Source organism: Sus scrofa, chromosome 16, assembly GCF_054392235.1.
Source record: "Sus scrofa isolate SSC_HxYL_T2T_F1_AM1 chromosome 16, Sscrofa_HxYL_maternal_Yorkshire_Landrace_v2.0, whole genome shotgun sequence".
Classification (NCBI taxonomy): Eukaryota; Metazoa; Chordata; class Mammalia; order Artiodactyla; family Suidae; genus Sus; species Sus scrofa.
Window position 1 is genome coordinate 31,639,854 of NC_139398.1, and position 13,988 is coordinate 31,653,841.

Consider the following 13,988-nt stretch of genomic DNA (forward strand, 5'->3'; position numbering starts at 1 on the left):
CAGAAGGGCCTCTGATGCAGTGAGCAAGAGGGAAGTGGCAGAATATTAAGTCACTCCACTCCAAAACCTGTTTTGCCTTTGTGTGCCGAATGCCAATTATTATGTTCATTTTCTTATTGCCCTGAAGGAGGGTCATTTGTAGTCATGTTTTCCTAACCTGAAGCCTGGGGACCAGACTGAGAATATGAGCTGGGTTAATAGGAAAAGAAAGCCTCGCTAATGCCCAGTGGTGAGCAAACAGGCCTGACCATTTTTCCAGTTCCCACACCAGTTTGTTTAAATGATGTAATCAGCCCACTGGCTTGAGTTAGAATGAAAAAATCCTCCTATCTCACAGGAGCCACTGGCAGAGAGAAGATGCAATCACAACCATTTCTTCCTTAGGTTGGATGTATGGAGTCATCCTGATATACGTTTCATGTAGGACTCCAATGGGATGTTCAAATGAGCATAGCGAAATTAACCTGCATGGCCTTGGGAGGTCAGTAGATGGCATTCAAGTATGACCCTGACACCAAGTGGCTACACGACTTCACCTTGCTAAGCCTTAACGTCGTCTAAGTGTCTGGGATCACTGGACCTATATTCTGCTCCCTTGCTTTCTAAGTACTAAATCAGATATGGAAATAATTCTTTGGCTGCTCCTTTCCTTACCCTAAACAGATTCATAGGACCCTTCGGTCCCCAAACTCTGTCTTGAACAGCACCAAAATCCATCTGTCCCCCCGCCCCCGCCCCATCCCCCTTTCAGTGCCTCCCTGTTATTTGGCACGTAACTATGTTCCAGCTTCTGTATCCCAATCCAGCAGGGGAAAAAAAAATCGCATAACAAGCTGAAGTCATAAAGATTATCTGTTATAAGTTGTTCATGATATTGTGAGGGGTCAAAGGAAGAGGTAGTGGATTTCATCTGAAGCGCACAGGGAAGGCTTGAACAGAGGAGCCAAAGCTTGAGCCAAATCATGTAAGAAGAGCAAATGCTCACTTGACTGGCACAAGGGGGTGGGGAACATTCAAAGAGGAGAGTGTGGCTTATACAGGCGCAGTGCTGTGAAGCAACAAGGGCTGTTCAGGAACATGTCCATCAGAAAGCTAGAGCAGAGGTGGGGTGTTCAAAGAGACGGGCAGGGGCCATGATGGCGACCTCAAGGTCTGGACATCAGTCCTCAACTAGAGTGCTCTTGGGTTCCTGCTTTCTGTGGTCCTAAGGCTTCAATTTAATTGCGGTTCTTTTCTCTTCTTAGGGATCCCTTAATCTAAAACACTCAGGACTGCCAAGAAAGGGTGACACACAACCAATAATATCAAGAGAAAATAAATGGAGGGGTTTTGAGTTGTATTATCCACCTTCTAGCTGGTCAATTTTTGCTTTCTGGGCACAAAAGCTCCCCTATAATATACACTTTTCTATTTTCACTTTTACATGTTGGGCTTCAATGTATGTTTCTGGGAACAAGTTATGTATGAAAGTCAGGGACTGTCTCTATTTAGCAAAACAGGGGCTCTTTCCTATTTAATTCATTTGTAAAAATTCAGATCTAAATAAATGTAGCACCGAATACTATGAAACTCAAAGCCTTAAGAAAAGGCTGCCTCTTACTTTTATTTTCCAGCAAAGCCTCAGACAATAAAGTCAGCTACTGCTAAGAGAAAATTGCAATAGTGTCTAGGTGGGAAGACAGATTATTCCAAGAAAATGGAAAAATCTTTGACTTATTTCAGAAATAATCAAGATCTGTTAGACTTAACTATGAAAAGTTATTATCATTCTAAGAAAGATAATAAAGAGGTTGTCAAATCACCAGTTTACAAAACTGTAGGAGGTACAGGCAAAATGTTCAATCCAGAAGTGCCTGGGGCCCTGATGATGCATAGCTCTGGTGTCAAAACTAACTGAAGGTTTTTCAAGCTCATTTTGTCACTTACTGTATTTCCTTCAGCACAAAAGTCACTTTTTTTCTTATGCAAACTGTAATGTTCTGAAATTAGCATGTGTCTTACAACTACTATACACATTTATTGTTCAGTGTTTCCTTTCTTTCTGAAAATCTATAAATTGATGACCCATCCCCCAGCTGATGGTTTCTGAGAACTGAGAGTATTGGAACCAACTGACCATGTGTTAGTGGTTTAAACCCTCCAAGCCTTCATTTCTCCAGTGGGAATTAGAAAGAAAGCCTTTGGTTGGGGAAAAATAAAATTGTTTACCTAAACCTGTGCAGTGTCAGACACGTGGTGGTATTTAGAGAGTGCCAGGGCCCAGGGTAGGTCAAGTCCTCCCAAGTTCATGGATGCTTGAAGCACCTTGTCTTCCTAGTCCCGAGGAGGGGAGACCAGATGGACTGACAGGTCTTACTCCATCTGTCCACAGGCCCCCCTGCCCCTTGTCCAGGAAGCCAGAAGTTGCACCTGAGAACTAGTCCTAAGCTTCCCCCAGAGCTCAGAGTCTGCCCAAGTCTTCCTTTGAACAGCCTTTCACCATTTACAAAGTTGTTTCACACACACTCTCTTTTGATCTGCACAAATTTACGAGGTTAGTAGAAGCAATAGGATCCACTTTATTTCTCAGAGGTGAGAAAACTAAAGTTCCTAAGAGACTGGGAGAAAGGACCAGTGTCCTCTGCTGGTGACAGAGTGGGGCTGCCAAGCTAGATGTGTCTGATCCCAGGCCCAGTGCTGCCTCCAGGATTCAATTCTGTAGAGCTATACTTTCTCAAGTACACCTGTGGGATAAACCTGGCCCTGAACTTGTTTCAGACAGATGAATGCAGGCAGAAGACGCAAGCCACTCCAAAAAACGCCTTTTGGACTTTGCATGGGGAGAGACCCAAATGTACTGGCTCATTGTATGGTCACATAGATGAGAGAATGTCCATGGCAGTTGTGTGAGGGTTCCACTAAGGAGATGAGTGGTGCTGGGGACACCTGAAGAGCAGGAACGAGCTGCAATTCAGACAGCCTGTCAGTGGTGGGGAATTGCTGGTGAGTAGCCAGGGGTCTTAGGTGTGATACCTGTGGGTTCAGATGAGGCTGCTGCTTACCCTTAGTTCAAGAATTGGACTATTTCTGGATCTGACGAGAATTAAAATATTTCTGGATCTGGAGTGGAGACTGGGGGATAATGCAGAAAGGTTCAAGGTCAAATTAGAATTCTTCTCTCTGAGAAAGTATTTGTGAAAAGACAAACCATCAAGTTGGCAGAATCTAAACTCTCTGGGTATTTAATCATAAAACAAGGGTCTACGTTTCTACTCTTGGTTTGGGAGGTTTGCCTCTGAGCAAGTGTTTTTTGTTTTGTTTTGTTTTGTTTTTGTCTTTCTGTCTTTTCTAGGGCCACACCCTTGGCATGTGGAGGTTCCTAGGCTAGGGGTCTAATGGGAGCTGTAGCCACAGGCCTATGCCAGAGCCACAGGAACGCCAGATCTGAGCTGCATCTGCGACCTACACCACAGCTCATGGCAACACCGGATCGAACCTGCAACCTCATGGTTCCTATTCAGATTTGTTAACTACTGAGCCATGATGGGAACTCCCTGCCTCTGAATATGTTTACGAGTCCTGATAGAATAGTGAAACTAAGAAGGCCTTCAAATCTTTCCTAGCGCCTGACTGGGACTTCAGACACCCATATGACCTGATTAATAATATGGTAGTCAAAGAGCTATAATCAGTCAGTTGCCAAAATTTAAGGTAAAATTTAAATCAACATCCCTAGGAAAAATGGAAGTCGTGTATTCAGCATCCCTAATGATAGTCAAAAAGAACAAAAGTCAGGGTAATTGACTAGCAGTAGTTAAATAGAGTCTTTGACATAAGGTTTATCTGCTATTCTGAGAAAGGGGACATTTCCCATGGGTAACTTTGAGGATGCAAGTTTAGTTGCGGTGGTTACCACATTCTGGCAGAACTTGGTGATATGTCAGAGGCAGCTTCTGCAAGACCACTGGGAGTGCTGCAGGGGTGAGTAAATATATCTGCAAGCCTCCCGGCCATGAGAGAGAGGAGACCCAAAGACCGATGGGAAGAGAGAAGCTGGCAGAGCAGGGCTTTCCTCAGGAGGTCTGACCCCAGAGAAGGGCTTCTGGATCTTCCATTCAACATTTTACACCAGCTAGAATTCCTAGAGTTTTACACTGGAGTGACACTTTGGAGTGTGAGCTATTTCACACATCACCTTTTTATGAGCCACGTAACTTCCAAGGAAAGGATTAGTCCCAGGGATAGCAAAGTGCAACTTGGGGACCTGGTCAACATTTGGCAAGGTCAGGGACAGAAATGTGCCTTGGGATTTTTCTGGATACGGAAACCAATTTGTAGCCAGGCATTTAATCCTTGTTGGATCTTGGGTCTGTTAGGAGTTGAATGAGGAAGAAAAAAGACCCAGCATTCATTCCTAAGAGAAAACCAGTATGAAGACAGAAAAAGGGAGGTTGGCAGTTATCAAAGAAATGTGAAATAATTTGCTCAGGGAGTAGCATGGCTTTCCTTCTCTTGTCAAAGATCAGAGCCTTTCTTTGGGAAAAGGGGCCTGACACCAATAAACAACATTCCACGCTTCAGTCTGCCAGGCAAGTCTGCTAGGAGAAGCCGAGATGTCCAGTAGACGCCTCACGGTCCTGCTTCTCTGGGGACACAAGATCTTCTCTAGGTGAGGGTGCTAACATCTAGAGGGGACGCCAGCCTCCCCAAACTTCTAGGTAGCTCTTTCTCCTTCTGAGTCAAGGTCATCAAGGGAAACTGGCTCCCCAGACAGAAGACAGGGGCTGGCAGGGTATCTTGCTTGGCAAGCATGTGGAGGCACAGTTCACACCTCTGTACCCCACCTGCCACGTGGCTCTTAACCCCACCACTGACCAGTATCCCACAGCCTGGGTGCATTTGTATCCCACAGGGGCTAGCTCAGTCCTATCCAGGGCGATGAACAGGTAAGGCCTGACTGGTGCCCAGAAGAACCAGGTCTGACAAATCCTAAAACCCGATAAAGACTTTCACGAGGGATTATGCAGGTAGCCCAGTAAAACCAGTAACCACAGCTACATTAGCAAAGGCAAGAAAATCGGACTTCCAAAAGATCAATCTAGGGAATATACTTTCAAAGACCAAATTTTTCTTCATGTTTCAGCTTTCTTTTCATTTTAGGTCTAGCAGATTCACTGCTGTACTTGCTTTGCAAGCAGCTGCTGAACCATGACTTAATTATACATGTGCTAATGTGTGATGATTAATTATAAGGCTAAATTTAAGCAATTGAGAAATAATGTTGCCTGCCGGACAAGCAGTTAATGACACGAATTTACCTTTTTTTCCTCCGTTTATCTGGCAAGGGAGGACAGGCAGATAAAAACACGTGGGCTGGTGAAAACTGTGCTTGTTCTGAAGCTATTGTGTAACTGGAGTAGGCGCATGGTAATGCCTGGGACTTACTCATCCATCCGTTTATCAAAGAAAAAGGCAGAAGGGAGGCAGAAAGGGAGGAGGGAAAACTAATGGAACAAATGCTCATGTTAAGTCCCGCGTGTGTCCAGCCTCACCCCCACCCCCGAACACTGCTGAGGCTCAGCAATTACCTTGCTCCAGTTTCCCACTTTCCAGCCGGCACAGGGACGGAGGTGGCACTTCTTGGCCGGGTCAGGTCTCTGGATGGCTGCGCAGTCGGAGTCTACGTGGGTGCTGCATTCCACGCTCCGCCAGTAGGCCCCCAGCCCGCACGTGGTGGAGCACTGCCAGGGTGCGGGGAGGAGAGAGAAGACAAGAGGCTCAGGGCCCTGTTCTCAGACACACCCCAGGGTCAGGAAGCCTCAGTCTGGGCTCCTCGCTAGAAGTACCTGCGGAGCTTTTAAAACGTACCAGCGCTGGGGATCCTGCCCAAACAAATTCACCTGGAGGGCCTGTGGGGAGTGCTCAGGCCTGAGTACCAACACACAAAATTCCCAGGTGATTCTACTAAGCAGTTGGGACGGAGAATCCCTTTCTATGTGGGAAGAAAACCCAGTGCAAAAGGAAATTTGCGCCCTTTTGAAAAGCATCCTGGCGCGAAGGCCTGGGGCAGCAGGGTGTGCTGCAGGCGCACAGCCGCAATTCACACCAACCCTGTTGAGAGTGGGCGAGCGGGCATCAGACCCCTGCATCTGCCCCTTAGCTCATATCGGAGCCTCCTATCCATGTAACACCCAATGATGTTATCTCACTCATTCCTCTCTGTGACCAACCACTGGTGTAGACTGGTATTGGTACAGTGTAGACAAACAGGATTGGAGAGCTGGATTGCCCAAGGGGGAAGACTAGGATTTCCTGCCTCCCAAAGGAGGCATGCTATCTGTTACAGCTGTGCTTCTCAAACTTGAGTGTCCTCAGGGATCACCTGGATACCCTGCTAAAGGCAGATTTGGATTCAGTTGGCCTGGGGTAGGGCTGGAGCGTCTGCATTTTAATGACTCCCAGGTGATGCTGAAGCTGTTGGTCCTCAGTCTGCACTTGGAATGAGAAAGATGTCACCACATGATACTTTCCACCACTTGATCCACTGGTGGTGAATAAATTGATCAACTTTTGCCATATGTACAGCCCATTCCTCATGAGATGTTTTCATTTATTTAAACATCTAATCCTTAAATAGCTCAGGCTTAACATGGCATCACTTTGCAAACTACATAAACTTCCTTCCATAATTTCTTCCATTCAGCATGCCTAATTCTTCTATATGCTTATTCTTTTTAGATTCCCTCTCCCTACCCATCTTCAGAAGGAGGGGCTGTGACTGGACATGTAAAACACAGATCTGGCCTCAATAAAAAAAATAATGTAAGTTCCATCTGTGACATTTTGCAAAGTTTCTTTTGATGAGTTGTGAACAAAAACCAGCCTTACATTTCTCTTGCTACATTTTCATCCTTCATGTAATTTCATGTTTCACTTTGTGCAAGTTCTTGTGTTATAAGACATACATAAATAACATAACAGAGTTCCTAAGTAGATAAATTTATGATAGACTCACAGAAAGAGAAGAGTAGAAAAAAGCTTGGTCAACATTTTTTTCCCCAAATGATCCATTTATAGAGGCAAATTCTCCTTCTCCTTAAAAGTACTTTAGGATTTGGTTTGACTCTCAAGTTCCTAGCCTTTTCTCCTCTGTCTGACAGGTACCTTCCTGCATTTTCAATAAGCTCTGAGACTCGGGGTACAATTATAATTCTTCAGTTGCCTCATTGTGCCATCTTTTATGGTTTCCTAACTTCTCTGGCATGTAAAACTGGTGATAACATAGGACCTCATTTATTAAGTGGCAATGAGAACAAGAGAGGTAACTCATGCACAAAAGGACTGCTCTACAAATGTTACCTATTAAGCAGAGCACACCTGCAAAGTCAGCATTATTCATCCCACTTCCCAGATTTCTGGGCCCCAGAGAGGTTTGAAGTCATGCTCACACAGACAGTACAATGGGTAATTTCACATCAGGACATGGAGAAAACCATGGTGCCTGCCCCAAATCCGGGAAAGGAGCTTGGAGACCAAATTCCCAGGTAAGTGATGACCCTGGTACATCCCAAGTGATGTCTATAGCTCTTTGGACCATATTTATGTTGTAAATAAACCCATGTCTTTGGGGCTTTGCATCTAGTTCTGTTCGATTCAGACATTGTGAGTAGACACTTGTTTAATTCCTTTTTTGACAGTTTCTATTTAGGCAGCAAATAAGAGTTCAAAGGTAAAGCTGACAGGAAGGTGTCGATGGAATACAGTAAGAAAATGGGATTCCCCTGTGCCTCCTATTTGTTTTAAACTGGGAGTGAGGGATGAAAGAAGAAAGGAGGACTCCAAGGACGCCGAGGGACAACTTCACTTTGTCCTGAAGCCTTCACCCTTGTTACAGCTAGTGAGTCTGTGACAATGGATTTATCAGGTCAAGGGGCAGTTTGGGGGTGTTCAGAACTGGAACAGATGTGCAGGGCTACATCAGAATCATGTGAAAACTGCCATGAAGGGCTGTGGAAAATCATGCTGTCACTTCCATTTACACGACTGCATAGCATACATTTAACTGACTGGCCCGGGGAGCTGTCTGAGTGATGAGGCAATTTGATGAGAGGTGATTTTCTGTCAAAATGAGAGCCACACCCACGCACACTGTGAAACACCTGTGTTTTCTGTCTCTTAAATAGATATCAAAGCAAATACTTACTGAGGGCTTCCTATGTGCCTGACATTCTTCTACACTATCATTCCTTTCGCCTCATGACAATCTTATGAATGAGGCATTGTCATCATCCTCATTCTTTTTCGTTTTTAAAAGTTTTATTTAAATAGGGTTGATTTATCATGCTGTGATAATTTCTACTGTACAACAAAGTGACTCAGTTATACATGTACACACATGCATTCTTTTTCAGATTCTTTTCCCACATAGATGGTCACAGAATATTGGGTAGAGCTTCCTATGCTATATAGCAGGTTTCCAGTGGCCAATCATTCCACATCCCACAGTGTGCATATGCCAATCCCAAACCCCCGGTCCATCCCTGTCCCCTCCACCTGTCCCCTTTGGTAACCATAAGTTGGTTTTCAAAGTTTGTGAGTCCGTTTCATCATCCTCATTTTAAAGATGAGGAAACAGGTGCAGTGAGGACATGTAATCAGTAAGTGATTGAGCAGATCTTCAAACCCAGAACGTCTGCTTTCAAGCTTTGTCAATTTCCAGTGTTAGCTTGTTTTTTTAATATCTGTTCTTTAATGTATGCAGTCACAAGGAGTTAGAGGAACATGCAGTATACACTGGGGGACACTAATGGCCCTTCAACACATGACAGACGGTGGGAGGACATGGTGAGAGAGAGTTCAGATTAAATGCTAAGGAACTTCTGAAATTATGTCCAATGTCAAGGATCAGGAGAGGCTTTATGGAAGACATTCAAAGCTTGATATGGAAACAAACACGCAGGATTCGAAAGGACAGTGGAGAAGGAGAAGGAGAAGGAAATTCTAGGCGAGGAAACAGTATAAACAAAGGCAGTGGACTGGGAGGAGCAGTAAGTTTGGAGGAAACTGAGCAGTTTAGATTTGTGGAAGCTTGTGATAGATGAAGGCACAGGAAATAGCATGTTGAAAGCTGGATTTTGCAAGGTGTGAGGGCTGTTGGATATTAGTGTGGATTTGATCTGATAACATGATGAAGAGACATGAACAATTTGTGATCAGGAATCTGGAATGATTAGAAACTTCCTTTTGGAAGAGTAATACGATAGTCTTTCACTTCTTGTGCTGATGTGTGGAAAGCATTGGGGAGGAGAGAGATTGGAAGCGCCCAGACCAGCAAAGACAAGGGCAGGTGTCCTAATAAGAGTAATAACCTAGGGTCTTCTATTCTCAACTATTGGGACATCTTTGACATTTGGATGGGACAGCTCTTCCTCATAAGGGACTTCCCTCAGGGTCATAGGGTCCTCATTATCTTTGGCTCTCAGACACTAAATGCTGTAGCAGCCTCCTCCCCATCACTGTAACAAACAAAAGCATCCCTGCTCTTTTCTAGATGCCTCCTACCATTAGATTGGAAACCAATGGACTAAACCAACTGGAAGTAAAGAGGGGAGGATGAGATGAGATGATGAGATGAGAAGGTGCAGATTTGAAAAAGTGCTAGGACTTTTCTAGTAGGATGAAGGAAGATGGATACCAATGATGATCCTAAGGTTCCTAAGATGTAGTCCCTGAGAGGCCAGTGAGGCCACCCTAGGGAGGGGTAAGCCTAAAGAAACAACTGGATAGGACAAAAACCAGCGAACAGTGGGAAACTCAAAACCCAATGTTTTTATTCTGAATCCTGATCCTCTCTGACAATTCTGTGTATTAAACATTTTGTCACAAAAGATGCATAAAAAGAGTGAGTACTAAGTCCTGTCATGGAGGGAACTCTTGCCAAATGTGGAACTCTGTTCTTATAGTAGTCTCATAGATTTAAAAACTTCTTCAATCTAGGCCAGTTCTCCTTTTCCATCAAAACTGCCTAGAATTAATACCTCTCAATGGCTCCACCATGGTTGCCAAACTTTTGGTGAGCTATGATGTATTCAATAAGAGTTTATTTCTGTCAAAGTCAAATGATAAAATATGAGACAATTAATTCTTTGTATCTTGATCTACTATACTCAAAATGCGTCAATGAACCTCTAAGTTCAAACAATCATCAGGGTTGGTAGGTACTTTTATTTTGGTTTTGTTTATTTGGAATATAGTAACTTCTCACTAAATCAATTAATAGTTCTCAATTAAGTAACATATATTAAATATACTCAGGAAAAAAGCATTAAAACATTTATATAAGTGGATGGGAAAGGAAACTAATTTCTGGGTGATCCTAAAGTTACTTTTTTTTTTTTTTTTTTTTGTCTTTTTGCCTTTTCCAGGGCCGCTTCCTGCAGCATATGGTTTATAAATTAAATATACAGGCACTCCTATGTTCATTGCAGTACCATTCACAAGCCACTATTTATTCCATTAACAGGTGAATGGATTAAGAAGATGTGGTACATATATACAATGGAATACTGCTCAGCCTTAAAAAAGAATGCACCTAGAGGTTATCATACTAGGTAAGTCAGGAAGAGAAAGACAAATACCATATGATATCACTCGTATATGGAATCTAAAATATGGCACAAATGAGCCTACCTAAAAAACAGAAACAGACTCACAGACATAGAGGACAGAGCTGTGGTTGCCAAGGGGAAGGGGGAGGGAGTGAGATGGATTGGGAGTTTGGGATTAGTAGATGCAAAGTATTATATTTAGAATGCATAAGCAATGAGGTCCTACTCTATAGCACAGGGAACTATATCCAGTCTCATGGTATAGACCATGATGGAAGATCATATAAGAAGAAGAATGTGGGAGTTCCTGTCATGGTACAGCAGAAACAAATCTGCCTAGGAACCATAAGGTTGCGGGTTCGAGCCCTGGCCTCGCTCAGTGGGTTAAGGATCTGGCATTGCTGTGAGCTGTGGTGTAGGTCACAGATGCGGCTCGGATCTGGCATTTCTGTGGCTGTGGCATAGGCTGGTGGCTACGGCTCCGATTGGACTCCTAGCTTGGGAACCTCCATATGCCGCAGGTGCGGCCCTAAAAAGGACAAAAGACAAAAAAGAAGAAAAAGAATGTGTATATACATATGACTGGGTCACTTTGCTGTACAGCAGAAATTGAGACAACATTGTAAATCCACTATATTTTAATAAAAATAAATAAAATGTAAAAAAATTAAATATATTGTTATTTTGATAATAACTGCTAATACTTCTTTTTAGCATGGGAGATGAGTCATGCATTGTCTTAAAAAATGGTGAATGATTCGAACATGTGATTATTTTGCCACAAAGTCCTCTTATGAGTTATCAGACTATTTTTAACTAGTTCATGTACTGTGCATTTCAAATTCAAATGGGTGAGAAATGATGTTAATGCTTCAAAGGATATAACTAGTTCTAGAAATGGAGAAGCAATACCTAGCTAAAATCCTAAAGCTTGAAAACTGGGACCAACATTTTGTCATTATGTTTATTTTCTTATTCCTCTATCTTCTAATCCTTTTCATGAGCCAGAATGAATATATTTTTTTTATACAAGCAAACACTGAGTCCAAAAAGAAAAGAAATCATTGCAGCAATAAGTTATAGACGTCTTTAAGAGAATTTTGGCTTAGATTTCCACACCAGGTGTGATTACTTGACAGGCTTAAACCAGAGTATCAACATTGGTCTTCTGAACGAAGTGTGAACTCAGACCCTTCCAGGCAGCCATCCCTCATCATAGGGTCACTACAGTTTGTGGCTGGAAGGGACATGAGGAGGGGAGATGACCTACCTTAGCTCCACTGTTCTGTAGGCAAAAAGCAGGCTCAGAGAGATAGACTGAATTCTCCACTCAACAGCCGGCTGACCCAGGCCTCCTGGTTTAGTTCAAAGATCCTTTCACTATATCTCACTACATTTGTTCTCCTTCCTTGGAGATTTTTTTTTTTTTTCATTTTTGGAGTTAAGAAGGTAAACAGGGAGGTGAGGGCATGGACCCGATTGCTCCCCCCCTTTATTTTGCATTAGATTGTATTTTATACAAATCCGTCTCGAAATCTGCACAGGAATGCAACACCCCTCGTTAATTTCCATATAGACGTAAGAAACGGAACTCTTACCTCACTCCAGTTTCCAACAATCCAGTGCGCAGGGCTTCGGCCCATCGAGAGCTGCTTGTAATCCGATGCATTCAGCAAAAACCCCTCAGCGATCAGGCTTGTTGCATCTTCCTCCGTCAGACCTGGCCCGGAACTCTGTGTCAGATTCACGCTGCTCGGCAATTCTAGGGGGTGATGGTTGATGGACTTTTCCGAGTATGCTGGCTGGTGGTCTTCTCCCAGAGGGGGTGGAGTGTTCGCTGGCTTTTCAGCGACCATCCCCTCGGTGCTGGGGGCACTATTCTTGAGCGTGGCGGGCCTTTGGCTGGGCAGCAGTCCTTCTGACACTGTGCTGAAGGGTGGCCACAAGGATGCTCCCTTAAGATAAGGTGTTGGCAGAGGTCCAAGCGGCATGTCAGTACTCCTTTCCACTGGAGCATCATTTCCAGGTGCTCTGATCTTCGTCCATGTCACGGAGCCGTTTTGGTTTTTGTCCTCAGGTTGTTCGCCGTCTTCCCCTGAGCCGCTGTGAATCTCTATTTCCGGCTCTTTGGTCAAGGGCTTGTAAAATGGAGTCACCCCCCAGGTCACAGGGTTGCTGGAAGGTGACAAATCGGAACCACTCATTGTTGTGGCTGAAAGGTCTCCCTCTGAGGGAGGCCCGGTGTCTGGATTGGACACATTTGCTTCATTTGGCTGGAGACTCAAAGACCAGGAAGTAAGGATGGGCTGGGAAGTACTTCCCATGGAAATGATGTCATGAGAGTCCGGTTCAGTTTGGGTTGAACGGTTCTGCCATTGGTTCCCATCTAGATCCCCTTTGGAGGCTGTGGTAGGACCAGGGCTGCTGGTGGCCAGAGCACTTGTGCTCATAGACCCAGGTACAGTGGGCGCCGTAGTCAGCATCCCGGGACCGGGTGTAGTCAGAGGGAGGGGCTTGAAGGGGTCAGATGTTGGTAGCTTTTTCCCCGGGGATATTGTGCCTTTGTTGGGTTTCAGAATTCTCCGGCTGGACGGGCACTGCTGAAGGCCACACAGAGCTCGGCTGTTGGGCTTCCTTGTCACGTCGCAAGGCTCATGATGGTTCTTGGCACATGTGACACTGCGAATCCGCACTCCACCACCACAGGAAACAGAACACTGGAAAAGAAAGATGGTTGTTAGTCCAGAGGGAAAGACATGTTGGTTCTCATGCTAAGGTTACAGCAAATCAGAGCACCCAATGGAAGCTGAACTATGCAGCTAAAACTGTTTTCTTCTACTGTTAGATTCAGTTTCTGGGCAATTTAGTTTCTCATGAAAATATGTGTCTCCTGGAGAGCAGCTGAGGTTCAAAGCCAACCATTTACCCTTCACAAACTGAAAATGCAAACCATGACATAGTAAAATTGAAGTCTCCTTGAGCTATGAATGTTGGACAGTGGATCCACAAAGAGTGTAATGATTTAAAGAAATCACCTCATCTTTTAAAGAGATAATATTTTGATGCTTTTAAATTAATGTGAATTTTTTTTTACACCTTTTGTCTTTTTTGTGTGAATTTATTTTTATTTATTTATTTATTTTGCTTATTAGGGCCACACCTGCGGTATATGGAGGTTCCCAGGCTAGGGGTCGAATCAAAGCTACAGCTGTCAGCCTACACCACAGTCACAGCAACGCAGGATCCGAGCTGCCTCTGCGACCTACACACAGCTCACAGCAATGCTGGATCCTTAACCCACTGAGCGAGGCCAGGAATTGAACCTGCAACCTTATGATTCCTAGTAGGATTCATTTCTGCTGCGCTATGACAGGAACTCCTAATGTGAAATATTTATATATT

General features: G+C 44.1%; 1 protein-coding gene across 6 annotated transcripts in view; it reads right to left on the reverse strand.

Moving 5' to 3' along the window:
* Positions 1–13,988, reverse strand: part of ADAMTS12 (ADAM metallopeptidase with thrombospondin type 1 motif 12) — a 375,325-nt gene that overhangs the window by 41,305 nt on the left and 320,032 nt on the right. For all 6 annotated transcript variants that reach the window (XM_085002056.1, XM_085002059.1, XM_021076980.2 and 3 more), the window contains exons 19-20: positions 12,185–13,303; positions 5,568–5,720 (exon numbers count right to left, since the gene is read on the reverse strand). In XM_085002056.1, the coding sequence (XP_084858182.1) occupies positions 5,568–5,720; positions 12,185–13,303 (1,272 nt within the window). The remainder of the gene's footprint in view (positions 1–5,567; positions 5,721–12,184; positions 13,304–13,988) is intronic.